The sequence below is a fragment of the Eulemur rufifrons genome, chromosome 7 (assembly GCF_041146395.1).
Source record: "Eulemur rufifrons isolate Redbay chromosome 7, OSU_ERuf_1, whole genome shotgun sequence".
Taxonomy (NCBI): Eukaryota; Metazoa; Chordata; class Mammalia; order Primates; family Lemuridae; genus Eulemur; species Eulemur rufifrons.
This window is the reverse complement of record NC_090989.1, coordinates 217962875-217986739: the sequence shown is the minus strand read 5'-3', so window position 1 is coordinate 217986739 and position 23865 is coordinate 217962875. Positions and strand designations below refer to the sequence as shown.

The window sequence follows — 23865 nt, the reverse complement described above, 5'->3', positions numbered from 1 at the left end:
CAACTTCATTACAGTGAACTTAAATAAAACAAAGTGAAAATAAATAGCATAAAGCCTGGCATACTCAAAGGCCAAGTACTCGTATTACTGACTTTCTAGAAACATAAAAATAGGCTAATCCAAGTGTTTAAAAGTATATGTACTCAATGAATTAAAATTCCCCCATCTATGGTTACATTAACTTAGATGGAAACAACCAAGCAAATATTGTTTCATAGCAATCAGCAGACTTTAATATTCAAGAAAAATTAGGTCCATCATACACGTTAAAAATATAGGAAATTTCATGCAGACATGAAGCTTCCAATTCAGCCTATGTGACAACTTTTAGAATGAGAGTTACATATAAATACAGTACATTTTATAGTTCCCAAACTTCATAATTTTATACTGTGATTTATACAGCTTCTCTTTATATTTTACATATTCCACCTTGCTCACTTGATTAACATACCCTAAATCTGCACCGCTTCAGAATATAGAAATTAAAAAAAAGCAAGCACAATGACCTATCTCCTTCCACTTTATGAAAATGAATAAAAACATTTGTGTATACAGCTAATTTAAGAAAAAAATTTAAAACTTTAAGGCTTACACACTTTAGTAGCTAGGACTAAAAATTAAGAAAAACAAAAATAAATCCTCCAGTGACACTTCTATTATTGATTGATACCACATTTCAAGTTTAGAATATATTAACTACGAAAGCTTTACGAAAAAGTGATGTAAATTTGTATAGAACATTTAAGAAAAATTCATGATATGAGGGAGAAATTAACAACAAATGAAATAACTGATGGCAGAATTAACTAAAATATATGCTATAATTTAGAAAGTAACATTATTAAAGAATAAAACCTTATAGCAAAAAAATTTTAAGTAACAAAGCCAACCTCCCAGTGTCAACCTGTTTTAACCACTGTGAGAAAAACAAAGATATCTGTTTTGATACAAGTTGTGAAAAAGAGAATACTAGTCAGTGAATAAAAAGCATTTCTAAATCACTCAAAAACAGTATGCATTCCTTTCTGTTCAATGGATTTTTAAAAAATACTTATGCACCGTGTTTCTTTTTTTCCTTAAAAAAAATTGGTTTTGTTTTCCCCCTTGCAAATTAATTTCAAGTTCATTCCCACCAAATGTTCATCTGCCAAGTATTAAGGGACACAAAAGGAGAAATAGTTAAAAAAAAAAAAAAAACTCAAAAGGAGGACCCTCCCCACAGACATCCCTAATTTGAAAAGTCGTATTAACTTCGTGGAATCCTCTGCATAATGAAGAGTAAAGGTCACAAAAGTTCCATCACTGTTTGCAGAAAAGTTCCCCCCAACACACTTGTAACATGTCAAATAGGGTAGTGACTCCCTCAACCTAAGTGACAAAGTTCTAAGATTTACAAATAAGTTTTCCTATTAAAACATGATATTTATACTACCAGTACATTACTGAGATTAAATTTATCTAATTCAAATTGCCACAGAGGTCATTTAAAGCAATCACAATCATCTGTGAAAATATTAAATAAGATTTCTTCCTTTTCTCCAAGAAAAAGTTAAAACATTGGTCATCTCCATTTTCCAAGCTATTGGAAACAGAACAATATACATTTAAAAAATTACAAAGGAAAACTCCCTCCAATAAAGATCTGCTAGAGGTAGAAATTTAAAGCAGCATATACTGTTTAAACTCCATCCATCAGAGAACAAAATTGGTGTTAATCTGAAATTACATAATGGCTGCTGCTTATAATAATGAAAACACAGACCATGGGCAGTAATTTATCCCTGAATTTCATATTCAAAATTTCCCACATTAATACTATTATGACAGTTTTTACTAGTATATAATTGTTTTAATGAAAAAAAGTGCTTGCTTCCATAATCCAGATAATTTAAAGAAAAGACATTATTGTAAACATCACACTGACAAACTCTGCATTTATAGTTTGAAATCATCCATTTCAAATGGGTAAATTTTATTCTTCTTTTCCCAGTTTCCTAGCACTACCTTTAACAAAGGTTTTATGCCTCCCTTCAACTGTTGAGATCTCACACATTTCAAAGTGATCCATGATGAGTATGTGTTCATAAAGTGTTCAGTTTAGTGTAGCCAAAAGACTTGTTAATTTCTCAGTTACTTGAATGCATTTTACTGGCCTGTGATACTATTAAATTTGACATTTCACAAAAATGAAATGTTCGATGCTTCTCTAAATTAAGCTACGCTAGAAAAAATAATTTGAATGATAAAAGAATAGACACACATTTTCTGTATAGATTGCTTGGGCCTAAAGTAAACATTAAGTCCCAATTCCAGATGTTGAATATGACAGAGGATCCTCAGACTTTTCTAAAAATAACATGTGCAATGCATACAAAAAAAAAAAAACCTGGAAGATTACTATGGACTTCAATACTATAAATCATTAATATGGCAGACTTGCAACAGACAGCTTCATGAAGACACTGGAGGTTAGGTTTTTTCTACTGAAAGATGATTCTGGGTTTCAAGGAAAAAGTATACTTGAAGACATTTCCTCCACTTTTACTCATGTAGTACAAATCTGCATGGCATAGTATATTTCTGAAAATGCAATAGACATATTAAGAAAATAGACACTATTTCTAAATTTTGTTAGGAATAAGAAGGCACCACTGATTTGAGGTTGTGTCCTGTCATCACTGATAGTTGATTTTGAGTTGTTTATTTCATCATTTGCTCTTATTAAACTTTTTTCCAGGTAATATCACTTGAGACTATTATTGTGGTTTACGGACCACAAACAAGACACATTCATAGTAGTATTTCATCATAGAGAGATCATTCACAGTATATGTTGACAAGACAGATTCTTCTTCCACCTGAAATGCAAATAATAATCATCACAATGATGATGACAGTCATGATGACACCGCCACTAACAAATATTGAGCACTTGTAAGTAGCAGGCACTATTTTAAGCATATTCATTTATTACATACAGCTATTCCCATAAGATCAGTACTATTAGAAATCCCACTTTACAAAGAATGGGTAAAATAAGTTGCTCAAGGTCACACTAGTAAGTGGTATAAACTGGGATTCATACCCAGGGAGCCGAACTCCAGAGCTTGAACTTTCTAAACTAATATATTGCTTCTCTGTATTCTTAAGAACAAATCTATTGTATATTATTTATTTATTTAGCCACCCTTGAAGGTGTTTATACTGTTTATTTTTAAAATGCTTCTAAATAAATGAACTAGAATACTACAGCCAAAATATCATAAAACCTTACAATAATGTACATGATAAAAAAAAATAAAGCAGTACAAAATGACATATAGTGAACAATATGCCTCTTACACCTGCCTTCCCATCCTCTATTACTCCCCCCAGAGCCTAGTCTACTTGGTACCTACCAGTGAGAGTCCACTAAGGCCAATATTATGATAATGATCAGCTACCACTTATTGAAAGGCTATTTCACAGAGATTACAGTCTTCCCTCTATACAGACATTCTCCCAAATCTTTATAATTCTGAAAGCCAAGTAATACAGGTTGAGCGTCCCTAACCCGAAAATCTGAAATACTCCAAAATCCAAAACTTTTTGAGCATTGACATTATGCCACAAGTAGAAAATTCCACACCTGACCACATGTGACAGGTGCACAAAATTATTAAAAATATTGAATGCTTTGATGTAGTTGAGCCAAAGTAAAAAAAAAAAAAAAAAAAGTATTGTATAAAATTACCGTCAGTCTATGTCCACACGATAAGGGATACTCAACTTAAATTATCTTCACTTTTTAGATGAATAAACAGAGAAGTTAAGAAGTAAAGTAACTGCCATTGTCACTATTCCTGTTTAAGTGCTTTGGAAGTTAAACTTTGGTAATATCTCATTCCATCCTTACCTCTACCTGGAATCCATACTGCAGAACAACGTTTTTAATATCCTCATAGCTCAATTCTATGGAAAGTTCATTTGCCAGATTTTCAAAGTGGTACAGCAAAGGACCTACGGTTTAAAGATACTATGAATGAATTACTTAAATATAAACATGCACTAGAAGCTGTGTTAGACTGAATTCCAAGTTAAATAATAAGTTAGGTGGTAGATGAGACCAACATAAAAAGAAATAGAGAACGTTTACATTTGCTGAGGACACTTATCCAGACCTCTGAAACTCTGGCCAATTGACATCCGAGAGCTGGGCCTACACTACTCACAGGACTGAATGCATCTCGTATACCTGCCTTGCACTGTGATACTCCACACCACGGACCTTCACCTGGGACTATCAAATTACGGAAGCAGTAGCTGCATCAGAAAATGCTAAGTTCCTAAATTCCAAAGGTATTCTGTAATTATAATTCCATAAGTAAATGCAAAACTGCAGTTACAAACTGGTTATCATGAGAAAACAGAGAAAGGGCCTCAAGCTAGACTGTGTAGGAGAGAGCGTGGGGGTGAAAAGAATTTATAGGGAAAGTTTCCTAGAAGGAGGAGGTGACACTAGAGCTGGCATTTTATGTATACTGTTCATATTCAGCTTCAACACTTATTAATTGTGTGTCTATGGGCAAGTCACTAATTCTGCTTCATCTGTAACATAACTTTAATGTGAGATAATATGCAACATACCTGTCATAAATAAGGCACTAAGTAAATGACAGCTATTATTGCTATTTTTATGACATTTCCCCCTTGACTGTTCTCTCATTCCATATATTCAAGGAACTAACATCTGATTCAAACCAGGATTTTCCTATCTTTCAATCTGTCACATTTTGCCTAGTCCATCAGCAACATTATCACTTAATACAGTTATACTTCAGACTAATCTAGACAGTCTTCTCTCTGCCTTCATTGGGTTAAATAATCCTGTGACCAGCTATTTCTACTCCTCATATAATGGGCTAATCATGGGAGAGAAAAGTAACAAATAGGATAAAGTTTTTGCTTCCAAGAGGCTCACCACTCTGTAGATCATACTTAGGGTAAGAAAGTTTTTCTTCCCGTCTCCTCTTTTGTATCCTAAACTACTAGAAAAAAATGACCATGACCATAATTTATATAATGTTTACTGCTCTTTTCAAAAGATAACAATGGTTCCTTATCAAACTACTCTATTGGGCTTAAATTCCTACTGGTTGTATTAACATTAGTAAAAATGATTGGATCTACCATTTACTGAACACCTGCTGTGTCCCAGACTACCTCAAAGCCTTTTACTAACAATGCAGAGCCTCACAGCAAAGTCTTTCCAGCTTCTAAAGCTTATGCTGTTCCTGCTGTATTTTAAGAGTCTCCTAATAACATGGTTTTACTATCCCTTCATATATGCATTCCAATGATTCGTACATACTGAGGCTGTATTTTACCTCTACTCATGTTGTGTTCTGCCTCCTAGAAAGCTCCAACCCTCCAACTTAATCTTTAGCCATGCTTCAAAACCTTGCTGAATGAAATCCATCGAAGTCATCAGCCCTACTGTCATTCTTCCCAATATGGCATACTTTAAAACTCATTTAACACAGTATTGCATTGCTTACTGATAATTTCATGTAATTCACACTGTTTTCTAACCAGATTGCAAGCTACATAAGTCAAGGAGCATGTCTTACGTCTCTTTTAAAGCCACCAAAATGCCCAGTTTAGGGCTGAATATACATTAAAGCATCTAAAAATAACACGTGTGGTACATGTTTTATAGTCTTCTATTTCACTGGTAATTCGACCGATATCTCTGTGCATATTTCAGATTCTCCCTTACAAAGATATTTCTTCGTGGTTTTTTTTTTTTTTTTTTTTTTTTTGAGACAGGGTCTTATTCTGTTGCCCAGGCTAGAGTACAATGGCATCATTATAGCTCACTGCAACCCCAAACTCCTGGGCTTAAGTGATCCTCCTACCTCAGTCTCCTGAGTAGCTAGGACTGCAGGCCCGCCACCACGCCCGGTTAATTTTTTAATTTTTTTTTGTAGGGACACGGATCTTGCTATGTCACTCAGGCTGGTCTTAAACCTCTGGCCTCAAGTGATCCTCCCACTTTGGCCTCCCAAAATGCTAGGATTACAGGCATGAGACACTGTGTCCAGCCACAAAAACATTTCTTGAGGGTCAAAGAGAATAAATATTTTTACTGACTTGATTCACACAGACGAAATGCTTTCCAAAAGAGTTAGAGCAGTACTTGTTTCAACACCTTAGCAAGTGGGGGGAATGCAATGATACAGTCACTTTGGAAAACAGGTTGGCAGTTTCTTGTAAAGTTATAAATATACTTACCACATATGACCCAGCAATTCCCCTGTTAGGTATTTACCCAAGAGAAATGAAAATCTGTGGCCAAAGATTTGTAACCCCAGTGTTTATAGTAAATTTGTTCGTAATCATAGTAACCTGGGAACACCCCAACTGTCTATCAACCAGTGAATGGATAAACAAAATGTAGCATATCCAATGGAATGCTACTCAAGAATAAAAAGAAACAACCCACTGGTATAAGGATAAATGTCAAAAGCGTTATGCTAAAGAAGCCAGAACAAAAAGCAACATACTCTATGATTCTATCTATGTAACACTCTGGAAAAGGGAAAACTGTAGTAACAGAAACCAGAATAGTATCTGCCAGGGATTAGGAGAGAGGAGAGAACTGACTACAAAGGGGTACAAGGAAACATTTCAGGGTGATGGAAATAGAAATGTTCCTGGTGTTGATAGTGGGGATAGTAACGTGATTATTCAGTTTTCAAAATACATCAAACTGTACATTTTAACAAGGGTGAATTTTATTATATGTCAATCATACCTCCAAAAAAAAATACAAGCATTTTTATTAAACATTTGATAAGGGAAAATGATAGGCCATACATACATAATCTGAATCTGTATTTCCTTGAGGCTGAGCAGTTTTTTATATTTATTACCTAGTCGCCCATTCACAAACATTCACCAAGCACCTAGCATATCTGATATATATGGATATATAAAGATGAATAAAACATGGACATAACTATCACAATGACAGGGTTATCAAAAGAAAAAAAAAAAAACATGGACATATCCCTCAAAGAGTTCTTTATTTTTTCAACTGTCATGTTTCCTCATATTCTTTAAAAAAAAAATTTTTTTTTTTAAGAGATGGGGGTCTCACTATGTTGTCCAGGCTGGATTCAACCTCCACGACTCAAGTGATCCTCCCGCCTCAGCCCCCCGAATAGCTAGGATTACAGGCACATGCCACTGTGCCTGGTTCTCTTCATATTTTTTAGTGGACATAACAGAAGTTGCAAAGACATAATTTTTTCTTTGACTCTAAGTATAATGTAAGCTCATAACAGAAAACTGAGACAATAAGAGAAAGCATGAAAAACAAAATCATCTATAATCCTAACATTACTCACAGATAAGCATTTGAAAATTTAATGTATCTCCTTGCAGTCTTTCTTTGATGTATGAAATATTATACATAAGTTTTGCATCTTACACTTCATTAGGAACATTTCCCTATTTCATTAATTATTTCTGGAAAATGGCTTTACTGTGTGGATGTCCTATGACTATTTATCCATTCTATTTACTGTTAGAAATGTAGGTTCAAAGTTTCTGCTGAGAACTTATATCCATTTAATCAGTCTTTAGTCTGCCCATATCTGATTATTCCTCTGACAGACTTCTAGAAATATAATTAATACATTTATGATGGTGAATGTAATTATGTAAAAGGCCAGATGGCAAATATTTTAGGCTTTGCAGGCCACATGCAGTCTCTATCACATACACTTAATTTGTGTTTTCCCCCCAACCCTTAAATAATGTAAAAATTACTCCTAGCTGATAAAGCCATACAAAAATAGGTGCCAAACTTGGCCTGTGGGCTGTAGTTTCCCAACCCCTGACCAAATGTATAATTGTTCAGATTTTTCCATATATTATATTGTAATATCATTGTTTATCCAGAAGAAAGGTATCACTTTATATTCCCACTAGCAGCATATGAGCATATCCCATCTCATTGTATTTATCTAAGCTTTATATAAAAATTTTTTAAAAGCCTAGCCAATGTGATAGGTGAAAAATGGTTGCTCATTTATATTTATTTGACTAACAATGAGGGTGAACTTTTTTTTTTAATGTATCATTTACATTTATTCTTTTACAGTTTGTGTATTTATGTTGTCTGCCTATTTTACTTCTGGGTAGTTTCATTTTCCTTTTTTAAATAATTTTTTAGGCTGGGCGAGGTCTCTCACACCTATAATCCTTGTGCTTTGGAAGGCCACGGCAGGATAATCACTTGAGCCCAGGAGTTCGAGACCAGCCTGGGCAACATAGCAAGACCTCATCTCTACAAAAAATTAAAAAAATTAGCCAGGTGTGGTGGTGCACCTGTAGTCCCAGCTACTCAAGAGGCTGAGGTTAGAAGATCGCTTGAGCCCAGGAGTTCAAGGTTGGAGTGAGCTGTGAATGCACCACTGCACTCCTAGGCAACAGAGTAAAACCCTATCTCAAAATAAATAAATAAAAAATAATAATTTTTAAAAATTTGAAATAAAGCTTATTGTAAAAGAAATAAAAAACACAAAAATATATAAAGTAACTTTGCTTCCTGTAAAGAGGTAGGTTAGGTTATTCAGACCAATGCTCCTATTGAAAACAACTAAAGTTGGCGCATGAAATTTATTCTTTAAAATTTTATAAATACAAAGTTAAGTTGGCAAGTTAGTAAGAAATTACTAGAAACTCAGAGAATTAACCAGTGGTATGCCTAACTGCCATTTTTGCCCTGAGGGTATTTGACTATCCAGATGAAACTGGTCTGCAATTCGATAAACTGTTTGGGCCAAGGGGACACAAGATAAAGCCCTGGGCCTACCACAGGTGGAGAGTCTGAGAGATCACCCACTATGATGGCAGGAATAGTAAGAGCTGTCTTTAAGGTGAGAGTGAGAAATAGGCAAACTTACTTAGGTCCTTTAGCCCCAGGAGACTACAGGAAAAACTGAACTAAACTTTCTAAAAGAAGGGATGTTGGTTGCAAATCATGGTTTAACCCTAGAGCACAGCTGTAGCCTAATTTAACATAATGTAAGTGGTCCAATATACTTCCAGCCCTGATTTTACTTTAAAACAATTCTGGTCTGACAACGTTCCAGACTCCTTGCAGAAGCAAATACAAATTCCCTTAGGGGAAAACACTTCAACCTAGGCCTCAGGAAGTCTAAAAGTGATTTCCCAAGAATAATCAGCAATAAACAGTTAAGGTCATCAGCCCAGAGAAACAAGGAACCATGAGCAAGAATCAGCAAACAGGAACAGGAAAAAGCAGAAAATGACCTGCAAAGACCTGAGATATTAGAATTACCAGACACAACATGCTCGGTATTTTCAAATAAAAGACTACCTTGAAAATATATGCAGGGAATAGAAAATAAAAAATGACATAGCTGACTAAAGAAAAACAAATAGAATATACAATAACCAAAACTAAAAATTAATGGATGCACAGATTTTAGACTATATAATTAAAGAGAGAATTTGTGAATGTAAAGACAGGTCAGAATAAACTATCTGAATGCAGCACAGAGAGACAGATAGCAAGGGAAGTGGTTAAGATACATAGAAGCTAGCATGAGGTCTCAAATACATCTGATTGCATTTCCAGAAGAAACAGAGAAAGAATTAGGCAGAGGCAGTATATGAAGAAATAATGACAGTTATTATTTATTTTAATGCTAAACTTGTCTCAGATTGGCAAGTGGGATCCCTTTCAAGCAGAGAATTTTTCATAACTGGTGACAGAAGCTTTTAGAAGCCACTGGAATGATACACCCCATTTGTTGAAAGCTACCTACCAACCTATACTTAGTGTTGCACTGGAACTACATGTAGCAGTATGAACTCATGACCTTTATAGACACAGACACATATATCTATTTCCTACCCCTGTCTGCTGAAAAGGCCTAGAAGCAATACTACTCCAGTGGCTGAACTCAGATTTTCATTTCTATACACCATTCCACACACTAAAGGGAACCAGGGATCCTTGGAAATAATAACTAATCTCAGGGTTTGCCAGAGAAACTACAAGATGGGCTACCAGAAAGGAGGTGCCAAACCATGAGGGCTGTGTTAAAAAGACAGGAGCCAGCTTAAAGGGGTGGGCAGTGGGGGTCCCAGTTACCAAATCTGTAACAAACTGATTTAAAAACGATTTACACCTGTAAGGCTCTAAAAGTTCCAGTTAAGAGACAAAGATTGTTAGATTGGATAATAAAACAAAATTTTATTGTATGCTGTTTATAAGAGATATATCTAAAACATAGATATAGAAAGGATTTAAGAGACAGAAAAAGATACACTATACAGTCGTAAGTAAAAGAAAGCTCATGGAGCTATACTGAGATGCCCCCTCCAAGATAAGAAACATGGCTTGCATCTGTGCAAAACAGAGAACTGGAACTCAAATCCCAGCAAAAGTTTTATAGGCAGAGTAGGGAAGGGCAGGGGTTGAGGTGGAGTGGGCTGACAGTCACTGCTTGATCATTTTCCAAAGAGGACTTTTAGAGAATCCCCTTCTTTTCTGCCCTACTTTTCACCCTCTCTTTGAAGCCATGCTTTCTTAAATTCTGCTCCTTTCCTATACACTTTTTCCAGTTAATTAAACTTCTGGTCTCCCACCTGAGCATGGAGAGAAAATGAACATAAAGTAGGCATCTTGGTTACTTGGTTACATAGGAGTCAACCGTTCCTATCTATCTATATGTATAGATAGATAGGTTTTCAACTTGGGTTTTTCCATACAGCACCTTATTTTCCAGGGTTATTCCAGGTTAGACGGCTCCTTCACATTGGTTTCTCTTTGCAAAACTTAATTATCTACCCAACCTTCTAAAAAATTGTTACATTCTTTTGTCCCCGATGACATCCCTGCCATTCTTTGTCCATGTGCTTTATATCTTTTTATACTTTTACTACCACTGTAGTAAGGTCTCAATGAAAAGAGGAAATAATACGTGTTCAATCATCCACCTTCTATAGGAAATGTTTCATGTTTTTAAAAATTCTGTAGTTTTATTTTAATGCTTTAAAATCTGATAGGACCCATCTCTCACTACACTTTACAAAGATCTCCTTTGGTACTCTTACCTGTTTATTCTTCCACATGTAGTTAGATTCACTTGGCTAACTGCCTGCTCTTCCACTACCTAACTGTAAATGCATAATGTATACACACAGACACACTTACACACGCTTTAGAAAAAATTATAAATGTGTTTAAGGGGTACTCGTCAGCATGAAAAATTGAAAAACAGGATTCCTAGGCATTCTTCTGCACTTTGCCAAATCATAACCTTACCCAAAGAACATATGTATAACAGCTCCCTTACGAAGCTTATTAGCTTTCTCTAACTTGATGTACTGTTAAATGTACCTCAAATCCTCCTACATCAAAGCATTTTATAAGTTAATAATCCTTTCAACTTTGATTTCATGCAATTTGGGTAATATTTTCATTATAATTTTACTTCCGATGCTGTTTGTTCTAGAATGGTTGGCAGTTACATTTCTCATTACATATGAGTATACTGACATTCTGGTCTATGTGAGCATAGTTAGGGTAAAATCATCCCCAAGGGGCTGATCTCTCAGTTTACAGGGAAAATTAAGCCTTCAGGTGTACATGACTAAAGCCAAAACCATGAGAATGTTATGAATTTACCAATATAGATGACACTTTATCATGTCTCTTGGCAGCCAATTTTCCTCTGAGACCCCCTCTTTCAAATTTTCAAACAATACATTCATACCTATTTTAAGTCAGTAAATATCCACTATTCGCCTGGCTCTGTACCAGGTGACAAGGAAGCATTAGATCCCTGCTCTGGGCAGGCACGGTGGCTCATGCCTGTAATAACGGCACTTTGGGAGGCCAAGGCTGGAGGATCACTTGAGGCCAGCAGTTTGAGACCAGCCTGAAACACACCAAGACTCTGTCTCTACCAAAAAAAAAAAAAAAAAAAAAATCCTGCCTTGATGGAGCTTAGAGACTAGTAAGGGAAACAAAAACATACAGGTGATAACACCTCAGTGTGGTAAATGCTACATCAGATTCACTGAGAATATAAGAGAAGGAATACAGAATACTTAACTCAACCTGACAGGATCCCCTGAGCTAAGTGTTAAAGAAAATACAGGAATAAGCCAAGTGAAAACACAGGGGAAAGAGAAAGGGCTTTCTAAGTCAGAGGAAGGAGGTCAGGGAAGGAGTAGTTAAAAAAAAAAAAAAAAAAAATGAACCTGAGACACAAGACACAAGAAAGGTCACAAAGGGCATTGTATACAATCCTGAACAGTATAGCTTATCAAGAAAGCTAGAATTTTATGCAGGGAGTCTGACAGGAATAGATTTGCATGTTGGCAAGATCACTCTGGTGATGATATGGAGAACTAAAAGGGGCGTGGAGGGTTTAAGACAACTTGAAGGCAGGGACACCTTTAAGGAAACTACTACAGTAATCCCAAACCAGGCAAGGCAAGCAATGATGAAATCAGAGCAATGGTTTTCAACAAGGGGGTGATTTTGCTCCCACCCAGGACATTTCCAATGTCTACAGACAATCTGGTTGCCAAAACTGGGAGGAACTACTGGAATCTAGTATATAGAGGCCAAAGATGCTGTTAACCATCCCACAATGTACAGGACAGCTTCCCCCACTGAAGAATGATCCAACCCAAAATGTCAACAGTGCCTCGGTTGAGAAACCCTGGGACAGAAAGAGATTCAAGAGCCATTAAGGAGCTTTAAGAGGTACAACTTTTAGACTAACGAGATATAGACGGTGAGGAAAAAGAGGGTTGTTATGAACTAGACTGAATGTCTGTGCCCCCTCCTTTCCCCCCAGTTCATACGCTGAAGTCCTAATCCCCAGTGTGGCTGTATTTGGAGGCAGGTCCTCTAACGAAGTAATTAAAGTTAAATAAGGTCATATGTGTGGGGTCTTACCCAGCAGGATTAGTATCCTTATAAGAGATACCAGGCTGGGTGTGGTGGCTCACACCTGTAATCCTAGCACTTTGGGAGGCTGAGGCCGGAGGATCACTTGAGACCAGGAATTTAAGACCATCCTCAGCAACGTAGTGAGACCCCAGCTCTACAAAAAATAGAAAAACTAACCAGGCGTGACAGCACACCTATAGTCCCAGCTACTTGTGAGGATTGTTTGAGCTGAGGAGTTTGAGGCTGCAGTGAGCTATTAATATGATCGTGCCATGCCTGGGTGACAGAGGGAGACCCTATCTCAAAAACAAACAAACAAAAGAAGAGATACCAGGGAGCTCACTCATGTTATCATTCTCTCCTCCTCTAATGCACGTACCAAAGAAAAGCTACGTGAACATACAGCAAGAAGGTAGCTACTTTCAATCCAACGGGAGAGCCCTCACCAGACACCAATCTGGCAGGGACCTTATTCTTAGAATTTCAGTCTCCAGAACTGAGAAAATAAAATTCTGTTGTTTATGCCACCCAATTTGTGGTAGTATTATAGCAGCCCAAGCAAACTAATAAAAGCGGTAACAAAAAGCTCCCAGTTTTTTGGTTGGGGAAATCTCAATAGATGATGGAACAGAAAAAGTATTGGGAGGTATGGACATCATTTTCTTGAGACACAGATTTTGAAGTATCTGTGGTATATCCAACCAAGTTGGACATACCTGCTTGAAGCATAAAAGAGATATCTGGACCAGAGATACAGATTGGGAATTGAAAAAGTAGGAAAAGCCATGAGATTAAGTAGAAGGAACATGGAGTAAAAAATGAGTATGTGGCATAAAAAGTGGAAAAAACTCATTAGATGATACCTTGACACACCAATATTTAAGAGAAAATTGATTCTGAGAGTATTATGCTTTTACATTTTTAATACACACGCAAAGGCATTTTATTTGTAAAGTATTAACCTGCCAAATAACTACTTTGAAGGACCATGTTTCTCCAATATTCCAATTCTCCAAATTGTTTGGAAACTCAACTCCATGGTAAGCAGCATGGAAGCTCTCCTAACGGACTTCCCGTTAACCAGCGTGCTCCGTCATTTCTGATGCCCATGACAGATCACAGGCCGTGCTGTAGCACATCTGCTCTTACCAGTCAAACAGTATGCTTGGGCCATACTAGGGGCCAATTTTATTTGTTCTAGGCAGTTATTGTATTGTACAGTAATTACTGTATTACATAGCTTAATAAAATATTGATAAACCAATAAAACAAATATTCAACAAAAGTTGTTCCCATCAAGGTAAGGTGAGTGCTTTGGAAATACACAAAACCTTATATAACTCAGTAAATGGGTTCAAAAACTTTAATCATATAAATATAGGATCATCTTAATGCTAAGTCATAAATTGACCCAGGGTATTCAAGGGGTTGGCTCTGGCCTGTGAGCCTATCTCTGCCACATAGAAGCTACAGGACATTTCTGCTAGTTATTTAACCTAAGACTCAGTTTCTTCAACTATAAAATAATGCTATTTCAACATTGGTTGCTTTGAAATAAACAAGGTATTTATTAAGGGACCAACACAGTACCTAACCCACAGTGAACAAATACCAATAGGTAAATCTTTCAATCATTCCTTGGGGAAAATTTCCCAAGATAACTACTTTTTTAAAAGACCTAAGGTTTGAGATATTTATTTCTTATTACGATTGCATTTTACAGCTGCTCTCAACAGGACCTAAACTGAAGTTTGGAAAAGACTTACTACTACCTCTAGGGCTTAGTCCTAATGGTAAAATTTCTAGTAAAGTAAAATCATTAAAAAGAGAGTAGATGGCTGGGCACAGTGGCTCATGCCTGTAATCCCAGCACTCTGGGAGGCCAAGGCGGGAAGATTGCTTGCACTCAGGAGTTCAACATCAGCCTTAGCAAGAGCAAGACCCTGTCTCTACTAAAAACAGAAAAATTAGCTGGGCATAGTGGTGGGCCCCTGTAGTCCCAGCTACTCAGGAGGCTGATGCAAGAGGATTGTTTGAGGTTGCAGTGAGCTACGATGACACCACTGCACTGTACCCTGGGTGACAGAGTGAGGCTCTGTCTCAAAAAAAAAAAAAAAAAAAAAAAATAGGTGACAGAACTCAGCTATAAAACTAGACCCTCCTTGAAGGCCAAGGGCTCAAAACAACGTGTATCTGTCCTTTTATGTAGTATGATAACTCTCATCTTGAAAACCTTTATATTCTAGCCTTGATGTTTTTCTGAACATAGATTATATATCTCACTAAAAAGACATGTATATTTACCTTGATATTAGCATTATACTCCCTTTTATTTTAAAAAGGAGAAAAGTAGCAATTTCTTTAGACTCTGGAAGGAAGGGACCATGTCATACTCATCATTTAATTTCTAGTATCAAGCAGTAGAGTGCAGTAAAGAAGTTTTTTTTGCATAAATGAAATTATATTCCTGTTCTTTCTTAAACTCAATAATCACAAAGGATATCACACCCACTCTTTCCCCAGTATATGGATGTACTGGGGGGGAAGATTACATGGAGAGGTAAAATCTTTCCCCCAAATGCTTTATTATAGAAAGAAAAAAAAGAACACCTTCTTCTTAACAGAATGGACTGTCATCTCGATGGAACTGGATTATAGAGGGATGATGAGGGAATGATTACCTACCATCAGATCAATGATTAGTACACACTGCAATTACAACTATTGTAAGACTGACCTCAGTGTGAATATACAACTTTTGAGCCACTGCCTTGGAGACATCACTGCTAGCATGCAATCTAAGGGAAATTGTAAGGCCGGGCGTGGTGGCTCACGCCTGTAACGGAGGCCGAGGTGTGAAGATTGCTTGACCTCAGGAGTTTGAGACCAGCCTGAGTAACAGCAAGAACCCATCTCTACAAAAAATAGAAAAATTAGCCAGGCATGGTGGCACATGCCTGTAGTCCCAGCTGCTCAGGAGGCTGAAGCAGGAGGATTGCTTGAGCCCAGGAATTTGAGGTTACAATGAGCTCTGATGATCCCACTACACTGTAGCCAGGGTGACAGAGTGAGACTCTATCTCAAAAAATAAAAATAAAGGAAACTGCAGAGGTTTTATAACATGTGTAACATAATTATAACATTCATGAACATTTGGCACTGTGAAGTTACCAAATGTAAAACAGGTATAAGTACTCAGATTAATGTCTAAAATTTTAATAAATACTAAAGAACTTACCTAGATTTATCCAAATTCCACCTGGCTTCAGTATTTTCCATATTGTATCAATATAATCAATTACATTGTGAGCTGTGTCTATGAAGAAACAGGTGGCAATACAGTCCCAGGTATCTAATCAAGAAAAATCAAATTACTGCATCTGTTGTTATTTTGCTTTTTAAAAAAATTAATCCTTTAAACTTGGCAGTTACCTCTTACAGAGTATTAATATTTCATTTAACTGGAGGGATACAGAAGTTAAACTCAACAGTATAATCAAGTAACCAAAAAATCACTTATGGGAGATACTTTGTAAATCATAAAGGTATTAATAATCTGACAATGCAACCAATTCGGAAATCATTTGTGATACCCTATCACTAGATATTATTACCAAATGATATTTTTAGGCGTGTTTTTCTTTTTTGGCGGTGGTGGTGGGGTCCTTCCAGTGCGGACCAGAAAATGTGCTAGACAAATTATAAAACAGCTGTAACACTGTGAGAGTTTTTTTTTTTTTTATTATCTAGTCAACTTCTAGCCTTCGCTTAAAATCAGTTTAGACAACATAATAGTCATTTGCACTTAAACTAGTGTTAACTATCAATTCTGGTAGGTTTCAGAAAGACTGCAGGCACCAGCTGCCAACTGAGAAATGAATGACATAAAAATACCTCAACATACACATGATTTTGGATAATCAGGGAAAAAGGGGAGGGAGCCAGAAGCAGGCAGAAGCAGCGGGTGAGAACCCTGCTTGATTCTTGGAGGCTGTGGCCTGGCACAGAGAGAGCGATCCAACTGAAGGAGTGGTGGTGTGGTGTCTGTACAAATGCTGATGCAGTAACCTGTAACTTGACCCCACTTAGGATGACCCTCACCATCTGCTCTCTCAAACCTTGCTCCAGAAGAAAAGGACTTGTACTTGCCTAAGTGGTATTTTCCATTATTTCACTCCTTATCCCCAATACCTAACATCTTCCACCTCTCCCTGTCATCCTTCAGAGTACAAGTTGTCTCAATCTCAGAGTTCAGAGAAAACTAAACAAAAACTTTCTATGTTGTAAAAAATAAACAAATAAAAACATTTTATGTTGTTACTCCCCTGCTCCGAGCCTCCCAATGACATCCTGTCTTTCTCAGAGTACAATTTAAAGTCCTTGCTATGGCCTACAACTCTGCATCACCCCACCCTCTCCTGGCTCCCACAACCAGGCCCATTGCTTACTATACCCCAGCTCCTCCTATAGCAGAACAAGCATCTTCTCTAACCCCTAAACCTCTTTCTTCCACTCCCTCTGTCTGTCTGCAACTCCTCCCCACCCCGCCTCCACAAATATCCAAATGGCTTGCTTCTTCACTCTTCTGAGATTCTCTGCTTGACATTTTTTCTTTTTAGTTTCTGCTCTTAGACAGACCTCCCTGACAACTCTATATAAAGCAGCAGCCCTTCCCCAGTTGCTCTTGTATCACCTCTACCCTGCCTCATTCTTCTTCCTCACAATGTAATATTTATTTGTTACTGCCTGGCTCTCCCTACTAGAATAGAAGCTCCCTGTGGACAGGGACTTTGTTTTGTTCACTGTTCTCTTTCAAATGTCTAGAACCACCTGGTACTTAATAGGTAGTCACACAAATTATCTGTTGACTGAATGATCTTACTGACCCCTCCCATTCTATTTTTCTATTTCCTTTTACTGCCAATCTCCCTTTCTCTAATGCCTAACTCAAATTTCGTCAGTGGTTTGCTAGACTGAAGTCTGAACTTCACAGCTTGATTACAAAGGTCCTTCGTAATGTGGAATGAACCTACTTTTCCAGACATATCTCCCATTAAATCTCCCCTTAGATCTTCTCTTTCCCTACCAATCCAGCTGTGCTGCCATCTCCAATCACTTTATTCATTATATCTTTGTACCTCTGCCTGCCTCGAATACCATTCCTCTCTGTGCTTCCTCACAGCGTCAGAGTTCCCTTCTCACACTAACCTTCACCTTCACTGCATTCATTACGCATTTGAATTTTGTTTACATCCTGTCTTATATTAATAGACTCAACAGATTCTAAATTTCTTGGCTATAGATATCTTATACTTCTTTGTATTTCCTATCATTACCCTGTACATGACCTTGAAAACATTCTAAATTAGCACTGAAGTATACCTTATGTTCTACCATCAAAATGAATGACCAAAACTTTGGCTTAGGATAAAATTAACTCATTAATTTAGAATAGAGGACAAGACCTTTAAAATGCTTGCTTTGGACTTACTGCATTCTGAATAAATCTCCTGAAAATCTCCTGCTGTCATAGAAAAGTTAGAACCAGGAGGAAGACTGTGGGGGTCAACATCAGGGAAAAAGATGGGTCGAATCTGATCAGCTGATCTCCGGTTATTGCTAAACTGATGGATCCAGGGATAAAGTTTATATTTATTAATTTCAGAACATCTGTAAAATATGAGCATAAAATTTAGTGTTAACTAAATGTTTTACCAAGAACATCTACTTTAAACACCAAAGTATTATCTGTTTGATTGAAGGTTTGCATATATAATTCATTAATACTTAAAGTGTCACTATTATACCCTACCCAATTATCTGAAAATGTATATATATACAGATGAGCAACAAATCATGGATTAAAGACAGGAAAAAAAAAAAGTAAATTCAGAGATATAAATATGTTGGTCATTTGAATTTTAAAAAATGTATGTATTTTCAAACTCAAGTAAAACAGTCCAACTAGTTTTTTAAAAAAGGTATTGGTTTCAACTAAAACAGTTTGCTATTTTAATTATTTTGTACAACCCTCTTCTTTTTGCCCTCTTGCCAACCTCCTAAAACTCATACTGCCATCCAAGACAACATATTACTTATATAAGGCAGCTATTTATTTTTCTGTAACACGTCTCTGGCTTCAAAAATAAGAACTCTTTTCCACTACCTTCCAAAAGAGGCCACAAAAGTTCTAAGAAATCTTTCCAACTCAGTCATGTGAACATACTTGGCCATTTCATAAGAATGTGATTAAAATAGTTATGACCGCTACACTAAACTGTTACTCACTGAAGAAACAAAGGGGTAAAGAAGTTTAAGGAATAATGGGGAAAAAAAAAAAAAATCCTTCCCAGATCATACCTAGTCCAGAAGATTTTGTATAGAAATCATTTCTTTCATGGAATGCCCAATCACTTTTAAAAAAATCACTTACCCGTCCTGTTTAACATTCTGTTAACTAGGCAACTGGTTAAAGCGGTAATTTGTATAAGCACTTTGATTTTAACATAAGAAAACATTTATGATATATATCATAATCAAATACTACATACTTATCTTCAAATTCAGAATTGTTCAAGAATAGGTAACTCAATCTGATTCTGAGAAATTACTATTTCCAGCAAAAAATAAATTAAATACCTGTTGAGTACAAAGTTGGAAGAAAAGAGCATAAAAAAACTCCATTCATTTCCTTGACAAGCATAACCTAGCATAGCTATTTCCCAGGCCAGTCTTCCTAGTCCAGCACCAGGTACCAGAATATTTACTTTAGAAGGATCCCTGAAATGAAATAAGGCAATTATGTCCAAGCCCTCAAAGGAAAAAAAAAAAGACAAAATCCACATTAACAACTAAAAACTTACTCAATTATTCAATTAGAAAAGCTCACTAAGACTCTGACTTCTTAAAATTGAGAAATACTTCTAAATATAAGAATAAGAGGTATAAGGAATTATCATACATGTTCAGATATCAGGTAAAGGTTTTATCCCCCAAAAATTATTTTTCAGAAAAAAAGGAGTCACCTTGTATCTGAAGACATATGAAGTCACTCATATTCCTAATAGCCATCACCTGAACGACTGTCTTAGAAAGACAAATTATTCTAAAGGGATGCCAATTAAATACGAAGAGTTTGAACAAAATTACTTCATCACATGGGACAGTAAAACAAAATACAACTTTATTTATAAATTCTGTATATAATACAATGGTTTATGTAACTAAGATTAAATATATGTAAAATTTAATGTATCAGGTATATCTCTAAAACCTTATATATTTCAGTTGGCAAAAGAATTTTGGAGGGGGAAGAGTTTCATAACGAAAATGGGGAACTGCCTTCTAATTGAACACACACAATGGCAAATATATTACACCAAACCAGAAGTTCACAACCAAACTGATCTCTTCCACTTATTAGTATCTCATCGCCACCACACATTTCCTTTGCTATAAGATCCACCATTCTACTTTCAACTGCTAAAAAGCCTTAGCAAAGAAAAGCCCTTTCTCAGAAATTTTGGTAAATCAATATAATCCTGAGGAAACTAAAATGGTCTTCTTATAGGAAACCAAAGGAAAATGTATAGAATCAGCTGGCATCATGCAATTAAAAATGAATTTTACTGTTATATACCCTAAATACAGTTCACAAATCAATTTCCAAATCTACTCCCACTTAACAATTCTTTTTCATCTTTAAACTACACGGTCTGTAAGTTTGGTGTGCTCTAACAGCAACAGGGCATTTTACTAGTAGCCCATATGATAACCTTTGCATAACCCACTTCAAATGAAAAATATACAAGGGCTTTCAAAAGTTCAGTCTACAAATACAGTAACATGGGAATTGCCCAAGGTTATTCAGTCTTATATGTCTATATATGGAACATGTGTTTGTATGAAAACCTTAAGAAAGACTACCTTGTTTCACTGTTGCATTTTTACACACAATAAAGCATAAAAGAAAACTTGTTAAAAATGATTTCTGACAAATAGACCTCTTACGGTTAGTAAGATATCCTTTAATACTTGATATGGGCAAACTGATAACAAGGAGCCACGTAATGGTGTTCAGTAAAACATTTTCTTCTCACTCCAGATTATATACAATTTGTGTGTACTCAAGTACACACTTTCATTTTAATAAAAAGAGAATGGATCCATCCTTTCACTTTGTTCAAGCTTATCTATATATAAGTCACCTAACAAGAATATACATATCTTTAATATTAGTATTTGAAATACTCCTAAGCTCTAGGACTCCATGCTACTCCTTGTATATAGGACCTGTCACAATGGCACCCCACCCAGGCTTCACTCTCTCTTTTCCCACTCCCTAAAGATACACCAAAAGCCCCCCTCTCTGGAATTACCTTTCTTTTCTCAGTTCCCATTTGCCTAATCAAAACATGCATTTCCATCCCCACTCTCTAAGTGGCTGTTCTCAGTTTTGAATTAAAAAAAAAAAGTCTGATCTAAGTAATGCAACAGAAAGTAAAGGATTTAGAAGTAAATTCATACAGTACTTACATCTATAAAAAAATCACTAGCAATCCGTTTCTGAATGGATGATAACCCAAATGAAAAGTTACCATGCAGAAATTACAAATCATACTAACCGTAAGGGAAAGTTGTGCTAACAATGATACCAACAATTATTTTGGTAAATTATGGAAAGTTAACTTTATGACTACTATTAACAAACTCTCCCTAACTAATCAGAACCACAGAACTCTCTACTCCCACCTTATGGCAGAAAATATATTAGCAACACCTTGTAAAAACCTGCTCGTTTAAAAGGCTATAACCAAGCCACAGCAGAGACTAGTAGAGATCTACAAATTATTTGCATTAGGACAAGGAGGATTTAAGTGGGCATATAAGAAGAGACATTAAAACAAACCTTCTAGAACTGAAAAAATGATCAAGAACCAATGAATGAGTGAGTTGGAGAAAATTTTCCCCTAAATCTTTGTTCTTAGCTAGATTTTCTTCATTCGGTCTTTATACAAGGGATACTAACAGCATAATGGGAAGTTCCTCTAATTATAATGTATATGAAAATAAGGTACTCTAAATGGCCATTTCTGCAATGAATCCTCATAAAGTCTAGACTCAAGAGCATTTCTTTGAAGGCATTCTGTGGAGAATAGGCACAATATAAATCTAAACACAGTATGTAAGGGGAAGATAACTTTAAACCAGGCTGAAACTTTAAAAAACTGGAATAAAGAAGCATGCAATATGTGACTTAGTAATCAAATGTTGCCTTCTTGAGACTCTTGGCAAAAATTAGCAAGTCAGCCAACAAGTTTAGGCAAGTTGATAAGGTCCAAATACGGAGAAGCAATAAATTTACTACAAATATGACATCCCTGAAAATAGGGGGGGAAGTTTCAACAGTTTAATCAAGACAAACAGGGATAGAGAAGAAAGGGTACATCTGTACACAGACAGCACATGTCTGAAGAGGCCATGGATTGCATTTCCATTCCCCTTTCTGCTTCAACTATTTCACCAGCGGTAAATGTTGATCTTGAGAGAGGTTTCCTTTATCATACACAGAACTATCTTTGTTTGCATTGCAGTTGTAGATTAGAAAACTCCAACACAAAATAATTTCTCCGGTCATGTCACCATTATGACACTTGGCTGACCCCTGGTGGAAGCACATACAACTTTAAAGCACCAAAAGTAGTTTTCTTGAAATTACAGATATTCTCTCTCCTATAAAATAAAAACTACTAACAACATGTGGCTACGGAACACTTATAATGTGGCTAGTCCAAATTAAGATTTTTTTAAGTGTAACACACCATATTTCAAAGACTTAGTCTAAAAAGGAATCATAATATCTAATTAATAATCTTTTATATATTGACTACATGTTGAAATATTTTGGAAATACTGGGTTATTCAAGTATTATTATTATTTTTACCTGTTTCTGTTTATAGCTATTAGAAAATTTAAAATTACATACAGGCTCTGCATTTGTGGACTGCACTATGTTTCTATTGAACAGTGCTGGTCTATATTGTACACATAAATTGTAAATACACAACACTGAACAAAAAACAATTGTGAAATGACACTATAAACCATTAAATAAACCCCAAAAATGTACAGAACAATACAATGTGTATAAACATTTAGTTAATGTAGAAATGCAAGACTAGAATAACCAAATAACAAACGCATGTTAGCAGTTATCCCAAAGGACAGAGGAGAGTGCTCCAGGTAGTGCGCAGGGCAGTTTCAACTTCACCTGTAAGATTTCTTTTAAAATGTATATATATAAATAAAAATCTGAACCAAATATGGCAAAATGTCAAGGTTTAATAGAGCTAGTGTTGAAATATTTTTCTGTTCACTGTAGAAAATGGGATATAAATCAGGAGAGTGTCTTTCAAAAATATCATCCCAACTTACCTCTTCATCTACTCCCAACAACTTTCCACTGATCCCAGAAAAGACTCTTATTTTAATCTTTAGAGCTCCTACAGAAACTCAATTTAAATTATTACCTTATCAGTATAAATTACCACTTCATCTATCATTCTTACTATCCCAGGCAAACCTTGAACTTACTTCTTCTGTATGCTTTCAGCACTTTATCCATACCTCTGTTATATAATAGTTTACATGCCAAGTTCTTCACTTTGCTTTTTTCATTTAATACAGGGGTAAGCAACTACAGCCCACAGGCCAGTCATCTACATTTGTAAATAAAGTTTTACTAAAACATGGCCATGACCATTCACTTAAGAACTGTCTATGGCTGCACTCCCACGACAGCAGAGATAAGAAGTCCCCATAGAGAATGTACTGGCTGCAAAGCCTAAAATATTTAATATCTGGCACTTTGAGA

General features: G+C 36.0%; 1 protein-coding gene and 1 non-coding gene across 2 annotated transcripts in view; both read right to left on the bottom strand.

Moving 5' to 3' along the window:
* Positions 1-1493: 1493 nt before the first annotated feature.
* The window catches only part of CARNMT1 (carnosine N-methyltransferase 1), a 44914-nt gene continuing 22542 nt past the window's right edge, over positions 1494-23865 (bottom strand). The window contains exons 4-8 of the mRNA XM_069474114.1: positions 19631-19771; positions 18483-18661; positions 16230-16343; positions 3899-4002; positions 1494-2861 (exon numbers count right to left, since the gene is read on the bottom strand). Of these exons, the coding sequence (XP_069330215.1) occupies positions 2760-2861; positions 3899-4002; positions 16230-16343; positions 18483-18661; positions 19631-19771 (640 nt within the window). The 3' untranslated portion in view covers positions 1494-2759. The remainder of the gene's footprint in view (positions 2862-3898; positions 4003-16229; positions 16344-18482; positions 18662-19630; positions 19772-23865) is intronic.
* Positions 16651-16712, bottom strand: LOC138388946 (U7 small nuclear RNA). The gene has a single exon (XR_011234399.1). It is a non-coding gene; the product is annotated as a U7 small nuclear RNA (small nuclear RNA).